This window comes from Erigeron canadensis, chromosome 9 (genome assembly GCF_010389155.1).
Source record: "Erigeron canadensis isolate Cc75 chromosome 9, C_canadensis_v1, whole genome shotgun sequence".
NCBI lineage: Eukaryota > Viridiplantae > Streptophyta > Magnoliopsida > Asterales > Asteraceae > Erigeron > Erigeron canadensis.
Genome location: NC_057769.1, coordinates 3,808,220 through 3,827,529, shown reverse-complemented (window position 1 = coordinate 3,827,529; position 19,310 = coordinate 3,808,220). Strand labels below are relative to the sequence as shown.

Here is a 19,310-nt window from a genome sequence, read left to right as displayed (position 1 = left end):
AAGATGCCCAATTATATTTTTTAACTTTTTATTTGTTTTATTCACAAAGTCGATTCAATGCACAACTAATGCACGAACTACTTCTTGTTGGCAATCATCATATCTATTAAAATTATATAATAATAATAATTCGAGCAATTCTTTTGTGATTTTGCTTCTACTTACAATATTAAAATGCCTATTTAATTACAACTAAACAATTTTTAATGATGAAGAATGTTATTAAGGGATTTTGGAGAATGTTATTAAGGGATTTTGGAATGTGCATTTTGAATTAAAGCATAAAATAAAATATTGCTTATAATGAAGTGACAATGACAAACTTTCATGTAGTTGTATGATGCAACAATAACATGACCTTTTCGTTTTTATAACAAACAATCGAGAAAATGTCACAAATGGTCCATGTGGTTTGTCATATTCTCATTTTGTTCCAGTGTTTTTTTTCGTTGCAACTGGTCCCTGTCTTTTTCGTTTTCGTTATCAGAAGCACCTGGCACTAACTACTGTTAATTTTGAACCGTTACTGAGAGTATAATCGTCCACTTACATAAAAAAAATATCTTCTTCTTTCTCCTTCTTCCACCTTCATCCAGCCACAACCACCCCAAACCACCATCACCACAAAAATCCAGCCAATGCTAAAAACCCTAACCCATATTTCTCAATCAATAAATTGTGCTACCTTCTTAATAAGCCATTTCATTACACCAAATCAATTTACGACTCTGATAAATACACCTCTAAATCACCTTTTTACCTCATAAAATCTATAACTCGAAAATCAAACTCAATCCGAATAAAACTCTAATCAAATACTCAGAATGATCCCATTACTGTTTTCACCATTATAGTTGGTCTATAAAAACAACAAAAATACAACAAAATTATAAGCTTCAAAGCTTATTAATTAAAGGGCTGTTGGAGTTATTAATGTACACAGCTTGTTACTTTATCGCTTGTTACATTTTAAAGCAAATAAGTCTACAATGGATAATTAGTAAACAAATCAAAATGTCTCTTACAACAAACCCACACCCAAATAATGTTAGTGAAACAACAGGAGGGTGTAAACCATTATACAATCAGAGGAGCATCAACAAAGTAAAAATTAAAGTTCGCGAGAGGCTTGATTTTTCGTATAGTCGGCCCAACCCCACCCTTCCCACGATCAGAAGAAACCTCCGCTTGCGGCGGCCCTGCGGTGGGTTTCTTTTTTGCGGCAGCTGGGTTTTCAAACTAGAGTTTTGGGTTTCCATCAAATAATAACTGGGGAGGTCGATCTGAGATTGTAACTGACAAATGAATTCAAATGTTCAGAATGGATAGTAGATATAGAATTATATATAGGTATAATACATATACATGCATATATATATATATAGATTAGATACAGATATATTCCCTATATATATATATATATATATATATATATATATATATATATATATATATATATATTCTCTATATATATAGGGTAAGGTTCAATTAAGAACCATTTAAATTAGAAGATCCATGAGATCCACTATATTATAACTTGATGTTCATATGTGATAGGTATATCTGAACATATTCGTTCACGTAGGTTCATTTGAAAACCATTCATATATGAACATAGGTAATATTAGTTATAACTTGACATGTTCAGCTTATCACAAATAGTCCCTGTGATTATTAAATGGACCAAAATGCCCCTCACGTGATATGCACGTGAGGGGTTTAACGGCCAAATTTAACAGAAATTAGCGCCAGGGGCTTCTGGCAACGAAAACGAAAAAGGCAGGGACCAGTTGCAACGAAAAAAAAACACAGAGGACAAAATGCGAATATGACAAACCACGTGGACCATTTATGACATTTTCTCCAAACAATAACATCACCTCATACATAGTATTTGGTTGCTCTTTTAATTTAATTTTGGGTCTACTAAATTTATTTTTCTATCAAATATCAATATATCATTTAGAACCATTATGGTTGAGCAATTTAGGAAAAAAGCCTATTGTACCTAATGATAAAATTTAGAATTGGTCTTTAGATTAGAGTTAGCCGGTGTTTAAAAGACACACAAGGCTTAGGTTTTCGCTGACTAAACTTGGTTTGAAAATCATGTTGACATTTTCAAATCGCTGAAAAAGGTCCACTTTAATTTTAAATCGTAACACAAACATAAAAGAAAGAACTTGGTAATTGCACTAACGTAGCATAGCCCTTCTTGAATGTAGAATACTAGAATAATCGCAATACCGCACAAATAGATCGCATGTAGATCTTAATGGCCCACGTTAAACACCAATAAGAATTTTTTGCTATAGAATTAGCTTAACCCCTTCATCATAACTCATAAGTATATTCCATTTTCTTTATTTCCACATCATTCTACCTAGATTGCCCAAAAAGTATCAGAATCTAACTTTCCAATTAACAATAGTGTGAGAATTTATATCGCAAGTAGAGTAGTAGACTTGCCCAATTGCAATATTTGTGGTGTTTAGCCAGCCACTCCCTTTTGATCAAATGCGTTTTTATTAACCGGGAAATTGAGATTGTAAACGGAAGAAACCCAACCGATAAATTCTTGATTGTTATAAGGTGTGTTTGGTTGGTTATATCTAGTGGAGAATAACAAGTGCAGTAAGAGTGACCGATTTTGAAGAGTCACCGATTTTTGTAACTATATATCAGGATTCACTAAACATATAGAATTAACACAATAATTTATATTAAGAGGGTGTTTAGGGTTAAGATTTAAAACAAATTTTTAGATTATTGTTTAGAAGTCTTAAATAATCAAATTTTAGTGTTTGGGTAAAAAGTGTCAAAATTTGATTTTTTTCGTTTAAAAAGTCACAAATCGTAGTTTTTCAAAAGCATCTCCTCCCCTAATTGCACCAAAACGTGATTATGTAAAACCAATATCCCGCCATTTATTTTACCCTACCACCCTTTATATCTATCCTCCAAAATAAATGTGATACGCACATATTTTTCTTCTAGATATAGCCGCTCAAGCCTTTGTTCTGTTTATTCAATATCTCCTTTTTTCGCTACTTACAAAACTTTATAATGTAATTATTTTTTAATTGATTTGTTTATATCCATGTATTTCATATAAACAAATGTTTTTACGATTTATCTTATATTGTTGATTTTTTAGATCTCATTTTTTTTATACCTAGTATTATTATATTGATTTTTGGATAATTGGTTGTATACTCTTTGTAAACTAAGTAATATTTTTTGTATGGTTAATTTATTGCTAGTGTTTATTTTGTACATGGTAGAAAGATTGTTTAGATATGCGATCAACTTTTTTCATTCATGTCGATGTACTTGTGATAGAATTTTTCATATCATGTTGATGTTACTAGATGGTAGTACTAGATTAGATTTATCACATGTTTTTATAAGCCTTTGTTTCGAGACATATAATGCAATCCAAGTGAATATCATATATTGTACTATTTGTTGATAATTAGTTAGCATGGCACAGGTAGTATGTGTGGTTTGGATTTTGGAAGGAAACACACATACATCTTATTAGTATTGAGTCGTAATAATCATTTGATGTCCTTTCTTGTCATTTGACTTATAAAATTTACCATTATATATTTTTACCAAACACTTAAAAGCATCTAATTGAAATCAAACAACATAATCAAATCCAAATAATATTTTTCAACAATATGTTTTGTTGTAACTAATTATCTTATTTTGATTATTCAAAACGTATAATCTAATTTCAAAAAGTAATCCCATACACCGTCTTAGAGTTTCATAGATTAAAAAAAGAGAAAATGACCTCAATACCCAATTTTTCTAAAAAATATAACAATATACTCAAGTTTTTTTGGATTTTCACAAAATACCCAACAAAATCGCAATAATTTTCAAAAATCGCAATGAGATTCATAAAATCGCAATAAGATTCCCAAATTCGCAACGAGATTATATAAAATCGCATAAAGATTTTATAAATCTCGTAAAGATTTTGTAACATTCGAAGTTCTTTATGAGATTCTAAGTTCTTTATGCGATTATCAAGTTCTTTATGCGATTCTGAAAATCTTTATGCGATTTTCAATGTTTTTTATGAGATTTTTAAAGTTCTTTATGAGATTTTCAAAGTTCTTTATGCGATTTTCATCATCTTTATGCGATTTTCATCATCTTTATGCGATTTTCATCATTTTTATGCGATTTTCATAATCTTATTACGATTTTTCAAACTTACTGCGATTTTTGTGGGTATTTTGTGATAATCTAAAAAAACTTGGGTAAATTGATAAACTTTTTATAAAAAATTGGGTATTGAGGTTATTTTCTCTTAAAAAAATAATAACAATAATAAGCTTAGGTAATTTTTTAAGTATAATGTGAGGTATATAGTGTAAGTTATAAACTTGGTGGGCATCTTTTTGTATGGGTTGATCAAACATCAGAATAAAGTTAATTGGTAAAGTTATTATTTCTCTTTTTAAATTTCTTCGATGGCAAGTTGCAGAGGTAATGGTAATAAACATATAATATCAATATGCATCATGTTCCTTTGGTTAATGGTGGGGACTTGAAGTGAATATACTTGTGTCAAGTGATATAGATGGTGGCAAAGACTTAGAAGTCACATACAAAGGACTTTTTAAAAACGTTAAAGAGAAAGGGGAGGCAAATCCTTGTACTGTTGTAGCAAAAATCAGCAAAGCATGATGTATGTTAAGATTTGTATATATAAAATTAAAAAAACTATACTTTATATAAGTGATAGATATTTTTTATAGGAAAAAAATCGATAAATAGGTAACATTTTTATACAAATTTCTTATCAATAAGAATATATTTAGTTTTCGTTTATTTACAGAATCTCATTTCTAAAAATTTGGCAATAAAAAGATACGTCATTAGTTTTTAACAGTATCTCCGTTAAGTGTCACGACATCAATTGCTTACGTGCCATTTGACTTTGACTAAAAGGGGGGAAAATTAGCGGGGAAAGAGAAACAATGAAACCGGAATACAAATTTTGTATATAAAAAACACGTATATATGTATTTTAGTCAAAGTAAAACGTCACGTAAGCAAAATTGATGACGTGACACTTAACGAAGAGTTGCTGTTAAAAATTAACTACATTCACTTGATTGCGGAATTTTTAGAATTGAGATCCTCTAAATAGTCGAAAAGTAAATAGGTTTCTTTTAATAGGAATTTGTGTAAAAAGATTACTTTTGATAAGACTTATGTCAATTCTAGTACTTGAAGACTTTGAACAACGAAGCAATAATGCTTTTATTTCTTTCGGATTTCATGAATAGGGTATTTAGGGTTGTAGTTTCTTTCTATAAACATTCTTATTGTATAAGGAATAACCATTTGCCTCCAGATGCATGAGAATTTCCGTATTAAGGATAAAGCATCTAATCCGTCGACACAAAATGAGAGATATTGTTCAAAGTCAAATAGACCAATTGCAAGAGCATCGCATCTATCTACACAAAATGTGGAGCTAAAGGGTGCCTTTACAATCTTTTTAGTCATGCTTTCGTTATATATATAAAGAATACTAATAGAAACTGAATAACTGATCAATGAATAATAATATGAGATTTAAATGAAAACACAATAAAACCTTTTGATTTCATTGACTCATTTAGCCAAAGTCCTAATTAAGACTAGGCATGCTATATAGATATATACAATATTGTGTCGACAGTCTCTACACAGCATCACTTAAAGAATGTGTCAACCGGCAAACAGCAAATAATAATAAAATTAAACTTTAGTTAATCAACAGAGATTAGTGGTTCATCGACACACAAGAAAACGACTATTAGTTATATGGAGAAAATAGTACAAATTAATAGATCAATATATGTGACTTGAAAATAGCCCTGACCCATTTAAGTGACCTATTATCTTCAGCTTCACTCTTCGACTCATGTGAGATTAAATAGTAAGTAATCATTTAAAAACCAAAAAGATAGAATCAAATAAGAATATCTCTTGGCCCATAAATAAGACAGGCTTAGAGCAATGAATCTTGCTTTACTCAAAAAAAATCATGCTTTTTAAGTTTAGGGGGTGTTTGACCTAGCTTTTTTGAGAGAGCTTTTAGATTTTTGTTTATCTTAGAGGAAAAAAAAAGTCATTTTAAGTGTTTGTGTGAGCTTTTTAGCTTTTATAAGTCACTTTTTGATAAGTTAGAAATCAAAGCTTTTTAGTTTTTTTTCCTATTTTCTCTTCTTTTTCTTTTCAAAAACCAAAAACTAATCCAAACACTACATAAGAGCTTACAAACTTAAAGCAAAAAAGCCAAAAGCTACTTACATTTTATAAGCATAAGCCAAAAAATATAAGCTAGGCCAAACACCCCCATAATATTGTAGTGTGCTTCTAAGGATGAACTAAAAAGGTGATTACTTAATTTTCATATCCGAGTAATACGCAGTAGTAGTTGGTTTCTTAAAAAAACAATTGATTTATAGTGTAAATTCAGGCACTTAATTTTCATAAATTTCAGTTAGTATATCGGCAAGGATGATGATGGCAAGCAGTTGGCTTCGCTGACCGTCAGCTTTGGGTTGTCTAACACATAGATATATAGAAATTGTGTTTGTTATTTGTTGGTACAATATTTTTTAAGATATACGAGTAAATGATTAGGTTGAATTGATATAGAAATGGTAAGGTAAAGAAGCTAATTTTCTTGTACTTAATAATGGAGTAGTATAGATATAGATATAGACAAAGGAAAAAGTTGAAGACATTTGTGGTCCTTAAGCATGAGATGCCTCATGTGCTAGTGGAATTCAGATTCGGCTGCAACCAGCAACTTGCAGTCGAAGCCAACAACTGCATGTTAGTAATTAGCAAGTCAATTGAACAAAGGGTTGGCTACCTGCAACACACCTTGATTCCATTTCCACATCAAGTGTGGGAGATCTTGGAAATGATACTTTGATGATGTCTAACAATGGTTGTTTACGAAAGCCAGAATGAGCATCTAACAAACTTTTGTTCGGATAGTTTGGTCTACTTTCGGTCTTAGTTGTCCCGAATAAAAGACTTGGTTCATATGGAAGTTGAACATTGTGGATCCAATGGTCAAATAGTCCATAGTAACAAGAATAGAACCTACTATGCATTTGAACTTTGCAGGTTAACTTTTCAACTCATGATTAAAGATGCTTTAATCCAACTAGAAAGGCTCGTCATCCACATCACGACTGACTCACTTTGCGTAAAAGTTTGAGGTGTCAAACATGGATAACCTAGTAAAAGACGCTCAATCACATGGAAAGAATACGATGATTTGCGTGATTCATCCAATAGGGCTACCATACGAAGAAAGTTCTTTCGACGTTTATGAGGTTATACTTCTTCTTAATGTTCTTCGAAACAAAACTACCAAAGAAGATCATAATGTCAATGGTGATCATTGTCCAAGACTACAAGGTGCTAAACAACTATAATATTCACATTATAGATAACACCACAACAGAGATACCAAAAAACAAAATGGTTAAAAACATCTAAGAAATCTACTTAAATCAAAGCAAAAAGAAAACAATCATTTTTCAAAATATCACATAGCATTCGCTCATCCACGAGGATAATGCATTGCTGGTTGTATCTGAAAACCCATACTTTGAGGTGCACCGTAGAATTCATGTAAACCGCCCGTTCTTAAGCCCACATTACCTCCATATTGAGGCGGCATAAAGAGATTACCACTAGTTTGATTAAATGCAGTCGCTACACCGCCACCACTGCCACTATTCGGTTGATTCCACTGAAATCTACATTGCTCTGGTGAAGCTGTTCTTTTAATTTTCGGCAAAGGGTTTTGATTCTCATTAACGTTGACCGTCGTTATATCGTGAATACTTGCTCTTCTCTTATCTTTCCCACCCGAAAGCTGCCTAATGAAATACTTCTGAGCATGACTAGCAACTTGTGTTGGTGTCCTTGTAACAACATAATTTCTTGATATATTTCTCCAATCTCCTTTTCCATACTTCTTTAGCCCCAAAAGAAACAGTCTGTCATCAAATGAATCATTTAAACACGAATTCTTCTAATCAAACCAATCTATAAACACTATAGAAAATCAACTAAATGAATTGTAGTATTAAAACACACACAAGTACTAAATACACATAGTGGTCAATACACTTACTTATGCTCCTCTTCAGTCCAAGGAACACCTTTTTTCCTTTCTTGTTCAACCGGGCGGCAAACAGCCACCGGAGATCGCTTCCCACCGCCACAGTAAGGCGGAGATATACAACTATCAAACCCTTGATTATGATTATTATTAGTCCCCCATTCTAAAGTAAAAGGACAATTATTGTTTTCATATCTATACCTTGGATAAAACCCTGCTTCAATACTACTAACATCATCTTCTAATTCTTTATATTGCTTAATCACATCTGCCACTGTCTTCCCAGGCACCATATCAGCCACCCTATGCCACCGATCAGGCGTATCCTTATCGAATTTCGCAAGAGCATTTTCAAACAATTTGTTCTCAACAGGAGTCCAAATTGTGCTCTTTAAGCTATCTTCCATCATCCAACTTGATGAATTTGATACAATATCTCTTTCCCACTTCATTAATATGTGATTCAAACAATACCCTTGAATCAAAATCAAATCTTTTAGAGTTTAGTTTGATAAAAAATGAATCTTGAAACAGGGGAAAAACAGGGGATCAAAATGTAAAGATTGTTTTATAGGTTATAGCAATGAAAAAAACACAAACTTTGATAGACCCATTTCATGAAATTTGATTCTAAACGATACCCAGAAATTAGTATCAAATCTATAAGGGATGGAGTGAAAAATAAGATGATATTTGGAGCAGGGTAAAAACCAGGGGAGCAAATGTAAGATGGTTTTATAGCTGAATTATGAGTGTTATATCATTTTTGCTTTTGAAGAAATTTATAAGGAATAAGAATAGCTTTTTATTTCTGGTTGCCAAGGACAACCACCAAACAAACAAAAGAATCTTAAAAAGATTTTTTTACCTTTTTAGCCAAAATATTTCTCTAAAAATAGACTGATCATAAAAATTCAAGAACATGAAAGCCCTAGATACACTGAACAAGATCAGAACCAATAATATACTTTCTATAAATGGAAATAATGGGAACTGTTTGATATCTAGTTTTGGAAAGGGGGGAAATGAGCAGTTGGTAGTTAAAGATAAAAGAGAGAGTGATATTATTGTGTTTACAAAGGGGATTTCATTAAAAGCTTGAAATGGTATACACAGAAATCCCTTAAATCTTTCTCAAAATTGAGTAAGATAGTTGAAATTGTTGGGACTACTTTGGTATTGCGAGGAGAAAAAGTGTTATATTATGTGATTTCTACACCTTTCTTTTGTGAAAAAGAAGTCAAAAACAATAAAATTTATTTTTGAAGAGAAAGAAAAAGCGAAGAGTATCCAGTCCCTCTCCAAGGAAATGAATTTAGAGAGAGGGAGAGAGAAAGTTGTGAAGGTGGTGGATGATTATCATTGGAGGAAATGGTGCTGCGGGCATTTCAATTTAAAAAGGAAGTAGCCGCTATTTTAATGACAATTCTTTCCACATTGTTTTTAGGAAAAATAATTGTACTACAAGTTTTATCTAAGCTTAAATACTGTCACTTTAAAAAAATTACAAATTAAATATTTAATATTAATAAACATACATAGCCCCTGAATTTTACATAACTTCTCCCTGAATTTTACATAATCTCCCATTATTTTACCTAAAATAATTACTGCATGTTTTACCTAACATTTCCCCTCATTTTTATTAGAAAATGTTTCAAGTTAGTGAGACTAAAAATGTGCTCGTAATAGATACATAATAAATTAATAATATGGGTTAAAAAAGAAATGTAATCATATAGGCCGATCAATAAATATCTATAATACTCTATATATATTATAAAATAAATAACTTGTTTAACATTTTAAGTTTCAACATTTCATCAAAATAAATTACATTAATAACGTACATTACTTGTCATTGTTGTCACTGCCATATGAGTTATAACTAATATGAGTTATAACTAATCTTTCACACTGAGAAATAATATTAGTACCACAAAATTTGATACATCTATTATAATTGTGCTATACTAACTTGTATCGTATGCTATAAAATTTATTTATGGTGGTAAATTAATCAAAAGCATAATATATATTTTTTATATATAATAATAACATGTCTAGACTTAGTCTATGATTCTTTATATGTCAATCAGGGATAACATAAATACAAACATGATAAAGTCATATTTATAACATCCAAAGACATATTTTAAATGTTTTTTTCGAACTTTTTATACAATTAACTAAATTGGAACTCAACAATGATTGCAGCCTAGCTGGTTGAGCCTTGTGTTTTCCTCTCAGACTTGAGTTTGAGCCTTAGTTATAATGTCGACCTGGTTAATACATTGTAGTCTGGTCTCAACTTATATAGTGAATTGAAAGATGATTTAAAATACGACATCCAAAATAACTAAATTATAACTCTTACATAATGAGACTTTCATTGAATAATAGGGAGCCTGTACGTTGTAAAGTATTTCAGATGCTCAACTAAAAACTTTGATACTATATGCCATACAGTTAAGGAAAGAAAGAAGACATGGAAACAAATGTTCTGGTCAATGAGGGAGAGGATTCCTTTTTTGAATCAAGTTGTGAAAATCTTTACATTTGATTGAAAATCAAAGGTCAAGATTACCCTAACATGATTAGTCATGTTAGAGTAACTTGAGGCAATCCCGGTCAATGAGGCTTCAAGAGAATTTTTCCATATATATCCACAATATATCTGTTTAATTAAGAGATGATGACAAGGGATTTTACATAAACAAGTAAACATCAGTTTATTGCTAAGGACCTAAGGTGATATTAATTGGCTAATATATTATTCCTGTAAGGCTATAGTGTATGAATAAATAATCTGTATATGTATGCATGTACGTATATATGTTATGTATATATGTGTGTGTAGAAGTATGCACATACGGAATATGTATGTTTAGAACCAAAGGCGTATAACTGTATAAGCATATAATTAATCATTTACGCATACAAGGACATATAATCATGAGGTAAGTTTATGTACACGACCGTGTTGATCCCTAAGACATTTATACAAGATTTGTTGATTATAAAGTTGTAACTAGTACCAAGGTTTTCCAACCTCGGTTTGGCTTTTAGATTGGACACTAAGTCTAGTCCTTTAATTGCTTCATGTATGGCAAACATGTCTTAAATGAAATTGTATCTATCAATTGGGTTATTTTGAGAACCATAAAAAAAAAAAAAACGCGAGAACCAATCTGGGCCACACATCTCATCTCCTTTTTTCTTTCTCATCACTTTAATCCAAATTTATCAAAACGTTTTATCTCACAAACCGTGCATCGTTAGACGAAAAAAAAACCCATGGGTAGTCTTAAAATTTCGTCCTCTTTCATTAGAGATGCGACTTGATATACTTTTGACAAACTTTTAAATTTCAAAATTTTTTTTTTTTCGAATTTTTTTTTTACCTGCACATGTGTAGGATGTGTATGATGTATACCCTACACATGTCCATGTGTAGGATTATCGCTAAAAAAAAATTAAAAAAAAAAATCGAAATTTAAAAGTTTGTCAAAAGTATATCAAGTCGCATCTCTAATGAAAGAGCACGAAATTTTAAGATTACCCATGCTTTTTTTTTCGTTTAACGATGTACGGTTTGTGAGATAAAATCATTTGAATGAATTAGGTGAAAATGAGAAGAGAGAAAATTAAATATCATCAAGATCAAAATCAATGGCCATGATTAGTTCTCGCGTTCTTTTTTTTTTTATGGTTCTCAAACTAACTTTCCTCTCTAATGATTAATATCAAAATAAAGATTTAAGATACAAGTTGAAACTGTATGTGGATATATATAATTAGCTTGATTGAAGTTGGACTCAACTTGATAAATATTAGACGGGGGACTTATAATTAAGATGACAAATATCACAAGTTGCCTTATCTATACTATATTATAAAGCAAATCCTCCATGTCTACATTTTAAGTTTTAACATTTACTTTCCTAAAATGCCTATATATCAATTATATATTTACCTAACACGTTTTCTTTCTCCTCCAATCTCAATCAATTATTATTTTTTTTTCTCCTTCATAAATCATTTATTCCTCCAATTCATTCAAAATCTTTTATCTAAAAAATCGTACATCGATAAATTATAAAAATTATATGGGTGTTCTTAAAATTTCATGCTCTTTCATTAGAGATGTCATTCGATATACTTTTGACGAATTTTTAAATCCGAAGGCGGGACCTGTACGGTTAAGTCATTTGGCAATCACACTTTATGACCTATCACCTCCACCATTTCACCACCACTACGCACGAGTACTTACTCTCGTATAACCTGAATCGTTTGATGATATTTGTTAGCAATTGTACAAGGTACGTACTATTTTGAAGATTGAATTATTAAGGAAAGTTTTTCACACGTGTGCAATTTTTATTGGTGGACATGGGATAAAAGATACAAATGTCGTTGTTTAATTATATTTTTATTCTTTTTCTGCAAAAACATCAAAATACAAAGACGTTAGAACATTGGACATTTGGACCCTGAAATGCTTGGAAACCAACCTATAGATACTAAGCCCAGATTGATGGAAAGCAGCCACGCATTCAGCAATCTTCAGAACGTTTGTATTCATGTTAATTAATAATGCTATATTGTCTTTTATATTTAACAAAGATTTATACACAAATTATACTTTATAATTTGTGATTTAATTCTACTAATGGTAATTAATGTACTCCGTAACAAATAGAACTAGAAATTAAAGTAAATACGCTCATAATTAACTACAAATCTACAATCCGTTATCTATACTCCTTTATAAAAATTAGAGTTAATTGCAAAGTCGGTCCCTGTGGTTTACATACTTTAGCAATAGGGGTCCCTTTTTAAGTATTGTTGTAATGGGGTCCCTGTGGTATACATAATTAGTAAACTTATGTATACTCAAAAATTTTAATAATGGAGATGTATACTCAAAGAGATTTCAAGAGAAAATCTGCTTTATAATATAGTATAGATATTTAAATTAAGTATTTATTGATTTTCATTCTTTTATAGAAAAGTTAAAAAGTATACTTAGGTATCTGAAACACTGACAATTGTATGTTGCAATCTTTTGAATTAAATCAAAAAAGATATCAAGTTGTTACTTGCAAGATTGGTCCCTATGGTTTTTCCATTTTAGTAATGGGGGCCCTTCTTGAGTTTACTATGGTCCCTTCTGTTAAGATTCGACGATACCCACTAACGAACCTGTCAAATAAGGACCAATCTTGCAAAACATTCTCAAAATAGGGACCCCCATTGCAACGATACTTAAAAAGGGACTCCCATTGCTAAAGTGTGTAAACCATATGGACCAATTTTGCAATTAACTCTAAAAATTATTTACCCTTTACAAATAGAAAGTGTTACTCAAATGTTACATACGAAAGTACTAAATTGCCATTAATAAATCCCCACTATGGAAAGAATTTTTATAAATTACCAAATTACACGTTAAACTCTTATTTTAATAATTAATACACTTTAAGCCATTATCTTTTTAAATATTTCACTATCACTTTTACATCAATCTACACTACTTGACACCGTTGCCACCACTAATAATACCGTCACTGACACCACTAGACCACCGTCCTCGCCACCGTCGCCATATTACACGGATACCATGCTTGTGTAAAGTAATACTTTTCCTAGTTATGCAATTACATAAGACCGTGAGAAATAACCCGTTCCCTAACTCTTTTTTCGTGCGTAACGCCCCGGAACGCCCTCTCTCGGCTCCGGGGGGCGTTTCACCCCGTCCGATTTCGAACGCGTCTCTTTGTTTGGAGTTTTGTGGCCATATGGCCGTTGTTTTCTTGAAAATAACAAAATTTTTCTTTTTTTTAATTTTTTATTTTCCCACTTCACATTATATATATACATATACATACACATATCAATATACATATCTATTTATCTATCTATCTTCATCCTTTTTTCTACTTTTCCTTTCATCTAAATTACATACATATACATTCTCCTCTAAAATCACCATATGGATTCCGATGAATCATCCGGATTTTCTAACGGGTCTGCCGATTACGAAGAGTGTGTACAAAACATGATTCTTCGAGCCGCCGAACTAGTTAGACGGCGGATTGAAGAACAACCTTCCCCAATCATTCACTGAAGAGTACCAGCTGATCGTGATCGTATTCAAGCACACGCTCGTTTGATACGTGACTACTTTGCTAATGAACCGCGATACAACGCGAGACTTTTCAGACGAAGGTTATTTATGTCAAAAAATTTATTTGAGCGGATAGTCGGTGATTTGGAGGCTAGGTACCCATATTTTCAGATGAGATATGACCGTGATGGGAGAATAGGGTTTGCCGGGGTACAAAAGTGTACATCTGCAATTCGTCAATTGGCATACGACGTTAGTAGTGATTTTCTTGACGAGTATTTGCAGATGTCTGAACGAACATCAAAGGAATCTTGCCTACAATTTTGTGTTGGTAATGATCTTTTTACAATATATAGTTATATATAGTTAATTATTAATACTGCGTATATATATATATATATATATAATTAAATATTATATATATATAGTTAACATTTATCATTAAAAGGTACACGGGAAATTTATGGAGCAAGATACTTACGGAGACCAACTCCGACCGATCTGCAGCGTATATACGATGTCCATGAACAAGTTCTTGGTTTTCCTGGTATAATCGGTAGTATAGATTGTATGCATTGGCCATGGGAGATGTGTCCGGCGGCGTGACAAGGTAGTTATACAAGCGGACATGTGGGTAGATCGTCATTGATCCTTCAGGCTGTAGCATCCAACGATCTATGGATTTGAAATGCGTACTTTGGACAGCAAGGTTCTCACAACGATATCAATGTGTTCGAAGCATCGCCAATTCTTGAAGAAATTGTAAACGGATTGGCACGCAGTGGTAAGTGTTTATTTTCAGTTTTAGATGTTTATTGAAAAGTGTTAAACTTTAGTTTTTAATTCTAAATGTTTTATTCGCAGCTTCGTTTTGGGCAAACGGAAACCATTACGAGAAGGGATACTATTTGGGCGATGGCATCTATCCCGAATATGCTACATTTGTGAAGACCTTTTCCAACCCGATTGATGAAAAAAGAAGACATTTTAAGAAGAAACAATAGTAGGCCCGAAAGGGTATCGAGCAAGCTTTTGGTGTGCTTAAAAAACGATGGAAGGTTCTAAAACATCCAGCACTATATTGGGACAAAAAATCTATCCAGGATGTTTGTTATGTTTGTATCATTTTACATAACATGATCATGGAGGACGAAGACAAGGCCGTATGCCAAGATTACAATGCCCAAGAACTGAGCCTAAATCCGGATTATTGGAGACACCTAACTCCAATGGAAGTTCGGATCCAAAATCTGCATGCCGTAAAAAACCGTGAAACCCACCACATGCTAACGGCATATTTGGTTGACCATCTTAGGGTGAACACACCACATGACTTCGAGCCTCCAGCCGATCCCTTCGCCGATCTTCGAGATTATGTTAGCACCGACGACGACAACTCTGATTAGTTTTATTTTGAGTTTTTATGTAATGTTTTTTAGTGTGATGTTTTTTTTTAAAATAAAAAGTAGTTTGTTGCTTTTATTTAATAAAAAGTAAATATATTTTATTTAATTTATTTACAAATCAAAATTAAAAAAAATAAAATAAAATTGGGAATGCTCCTCCACTCCAAAGGAACGGGGGAAATATTCCTTATAATTGGTGAATATCATGTGTCAACATTTGAATGGAGGAGGGGCATTTCAAAGATCCTTTCCTCCTCATAGTCTAACATCACACTATCATAGTAGTACATAGGGAACACATGCAATTATTAAAATACAAAATCTATTTAGAATAAATGACAGGAAAATAGCTAGAAATGAAATTGGACTTTAAAAAAATGCAAACAAAGACCAAAAGAATAGTGCATATGGTCCCATTTTGATGCAGACCAAGCGGACTCAACTCCACCGCGCTGCTCTCCTATTGGTGGTCTACACGTTTGCATCAGTAGGTCCTACTTCTACCAAAGATACCTCCTCTTCATTAATTTTTCCATGTAGGTACATAAATCGTCTAAATAATGGAATGGGGTGAATGGAATAATCTTTCTAACTTGAGCCATCATATAATCGTTCATCAAACAATTTCATTCATTATCATCAAACAACCAACCAAACATCCCTATAGGATAACATTCTCAATCATAAATTATCATACTCAACAGCATATAGAGTATACTAGGTTAAAGTTTCATCCGATAAACGGCAAAATAACTATGTGCTGACGAGATATATAAAGTTAATTAGTAGTTGGTTTAAATACAAGTTTACATATAAAATTTATACTAGCAAGAAAAACTTTATTCTAACGGATCTAATTACACCCTCCCGAGAGGCGGGTACGCCGGGTAGTACTTGTAGCTCTGCTTATGAAATGTGAGAATAATGTGACGAGTGCATGATGTAAGAAAATGTTTTAATTGAGGTATCGTCTCTTAAATGCTTTTGATTGCATACAAAAATCTCACAAATTAACAATATGAATAAGGCATCTAAAATCACAAAGGAAAATGTACGTTAATGTTTTACTTAACGTGCATATAAAAATCCGACCCTATATTTTACGATAAATGTACAATTATTTAATGAAAATAAAAATGTTACATAAAAACTCTTTGAATTAAACTAACATACATGAAAATAAAAATAACATTATAAAAGTTTTAAAGACATTATGAGCGGGTGCAAGCCCGTAACCACGTACCCTTCATCGGTCATCGGCTCATCGCCATGTGACTCCGCAATTGTACCTACCTAAGGTTTTTTTTTTCCAACTGAACAAATGCTATAGCATCGCTATGTTTATATATACGTAAATGCACTAGAAATCACATAGTTCTATTCTACATGTGTTTAATTGTTAAGAAGAAAAAAAAACACACCAAAGATCATATATGGTAACAGATTTTACACAAGCTGCAGCCGTTGGTTGTTTTGTTGAGGAAATCGTACCCAAAACACGCCTAGTTGGATCCACATGGGATGCTTTTCACTTTTCACTAAAGCCATCAACAAATGGGGCCCGTCTTTTAGTATCGTGGACCCATTGCTCACTATTTATCGGAGTAATATAACTTAGCTACTACATAAAGAAAGTTTTAAGTTTTAACTATGATAAATAGAGGAGGATTTGCTTGAGTTCCTTCACATAATTATTTGTCATGTCGTTACAAAAATTTAAATTATTTGATTCAAATTAATAGTCAAGATTCACAATTGATTTTTAAATTTTGACCATTGAATTTAATATAAAAGTTAAGATGTTTTAACTTAACCCTCAAGTTATAAATAACAGATGATCTGCCATAATATATACATAATTTCCGGGTCCGATTCAAAAGTCATAATAACACACCTCTTCACATCTACGGATACCAAAAAAAGAAAAAAGAAAAAAAAAAGTAGTCACACCACATACTAACATACAAATTACAATTACAAAGAGTACAAGACCAAATACACACGTGTGTGCACCATTTTTGTATCTAACAAACAAAATTAATATATTTTTTGTCGTGGGTGTCGAGAACTAGCAGATGATAGTATGTATCCGCCAATACCTTGGTGATGATATATATCCTACTTGATGCGCATCTATATACTTTTGATTTGGTTACAAAATCGCAATTTATGGTTTGCGATTTTCCAAAGATGCAAGACATGGTTTGCAATTATACAAAAACGCAAGTTATCGTTTGTGATTTTTATAATCACAAGACATAGTTTGCAACTTTAAAGTGTGTATTCCGAAACTCAAAAAATTTATTTCATTTTATATTTTCAATGATTTATAAGTATTTAGGTTATTATTTTTTTCAAAATATAGCACATCATAAAAGGATAACTTAACGAAACATTATAAGGATACTTGTGTAATATAATGACAATATGGCGGCAGTGGTTTGTCTATGAATAAATCACAATAAAATATTTGTCTGAAACGTAAAAAACATTAAAATATATATTTTAATTATATGTGTGATTCGTATAAGAATTATAAATGACAAAATTCAGACATAAATAATGTTTCTACCTCACTTGATGTGTATATATACAAAGGCAATTCTTAATTTTTATTTTACTGCATTACATTCTTTATGACATTAAGTCATGTTTCACACATTTTATAAAGGGAATATTACCTATAGATGTAATTAACTATGATAATATGTCTATGTTATGTAAAGATTTTGTAAAATGTATATGTCATGTAATGAACTTTCAAATCGTGGTTATTGGATGTACCTAACCAATAAAAAATTTACACGTGACACCTTTTATGGTTGTCACATATACCCGAGTACATCCAATAACCAGAATTTGTAAGTTCATTATATTACATAAACATTTTACGAGATCTTCACATAACATAGACATTTTGTCTTAGTTAATTACATCCATAAGTAATAATCCCTTTTACAGATTATCAAAGATGAAATCTAAGTATAGACAGGTACTATGTGACTATGTGTGATTCCATTTAGTATTTAAGTACTTCTTTTTTTATTAGAAATTAGAAATATAGCTATCAACAAATTCTTAACCTTACCAACTTTTCTTGTCAATGTGTTCAGCATCCAATTGGGATTCGACAAGGTTTTAAACTTTTCCGTTAAAAAAATATATGACCGGCTCATTTTCTTTTACTACATTATTTTATATACATTTCATATTATTATTTGATAGTTAGGCTTATAACGGGTTAAAAATATTCATATTGCTTTTATATCCATTATTTTTTTTTAATAAACTTAATAATTAAAAATTTAATCATTTGGTCAAATTTTATTTTTATTTTTTAACTTAATAAACAAAAATAACCGTCAATTCTTTATATTTTACTTAATACATCCATACATACATACATACATGATTATCCATTCAATCACTTAATACATTTAGCAATTAATGACTATAAAAAACGGGTCTTACTTTTGTTTCATCTTTTTAACATTTATTACATTTATATTAATTACATCTACGTTATTTCGAAATACCTATATTATCTTCGAAACATTAAAACTTTCATATCAATTATCTACACTATATGTCACCGTCATTACCACAA

At 31.4% G+C, this 19,310-nt stretch overlaps 2 protein-coding genes and 1 long non-coding RNA gene across 3 annotated transcripts; 1 reads left to right on the top strand and 2 right to left on the bottom strand.

Moving 5' to 3' along the window:
- Positions 1-7,453: 7,453 nt before the first annotated feature.
- Positions 7,454-9,524, bottom strand: LOC122582264 (transcription factor DIVARICATA-like). The gene is made up of 2 exons (XM_043754635.1): positions 8,177-9,524; positions 7,454-8,039 (listed from the first exon to the last, which is right to left on the bottom strand). The coding sequence occupies exons 1-2, from the start codon at positions 8,614-8,616 to the stop codon at positions 7,598-7,600; spliced, it is 882 nt and encodes a 293-aa protein (XP_043610570.1). The 5' UTR covers positions 8,617-9,524; the 3' UTR covers positions 7,454-7,597.
- Positions 9,525-14,405: 4,881 nt separating this feature from the next.
- Positions 14,406-15,301, top strand: LOC122581558. Its single transcript, XM_043753789.1, has 2 exons — positions 14,406-14,628; positions 15,162-15,301. Exons 1-2 carry the CDS (start codon positions 14,406-14,408, stop codon positions 15,299-15,301), a joined length of 363 nt encoding a protein of 120 aa, XP_043609724.1.
- Positions 15,302-16,008: 707 nt separating this feature from the next.
- Positions 16,009-17,127, bottom strand: LOC122580837. Its single transcript, XR_006320893.1, has 2 exons — positions 16,947-17,127; positions 16,009-16,364 (listed from the first exon to the last, which is right to left on the bottom strand). It is a non-coding gene; the product is annotated as an uncharacterized LOC122580837 (long non-coding RNA).
- Positions 17,128-19,310: the final 2,183 nt, after the last annotated feature.

What these genes read in the sequence shown, in the direction of transcription:
- LOC122582264 (XM_043754635.1), bottom strand. Translation starts at nt 8,616, where the DNA reads ATGAAGTGGGAAAGAGATATTGTATCAAATTCATCAAGTTGGATGATG. An exon ending in TGGACTGAAGAGGAGCATAA is followed by an intron (nt 8,040 to 8,176) that starts GTAAGTGTATTG and finishes ATTTGATGACAG; the next exon opens with ACTGTTTCTTTTGGGGCTAA.
- LOC122581558 (XM_043753789.1), top strand. Translation starts at nt 14,406, where the DNA reads ATGTCAAAAAATTTATTTGAGCGGATAGTCGGTGATTTGGAGGCTAGG. An exon ending in TTGCCTACAATTTTGTGTTG is followed by an intron (nt 14,629 to 15,161) that starts GTAATGATCTTT and finishes TTTTATTCGCAG; the next exon opens with CTTCGTTTTGGGCAAACGGA.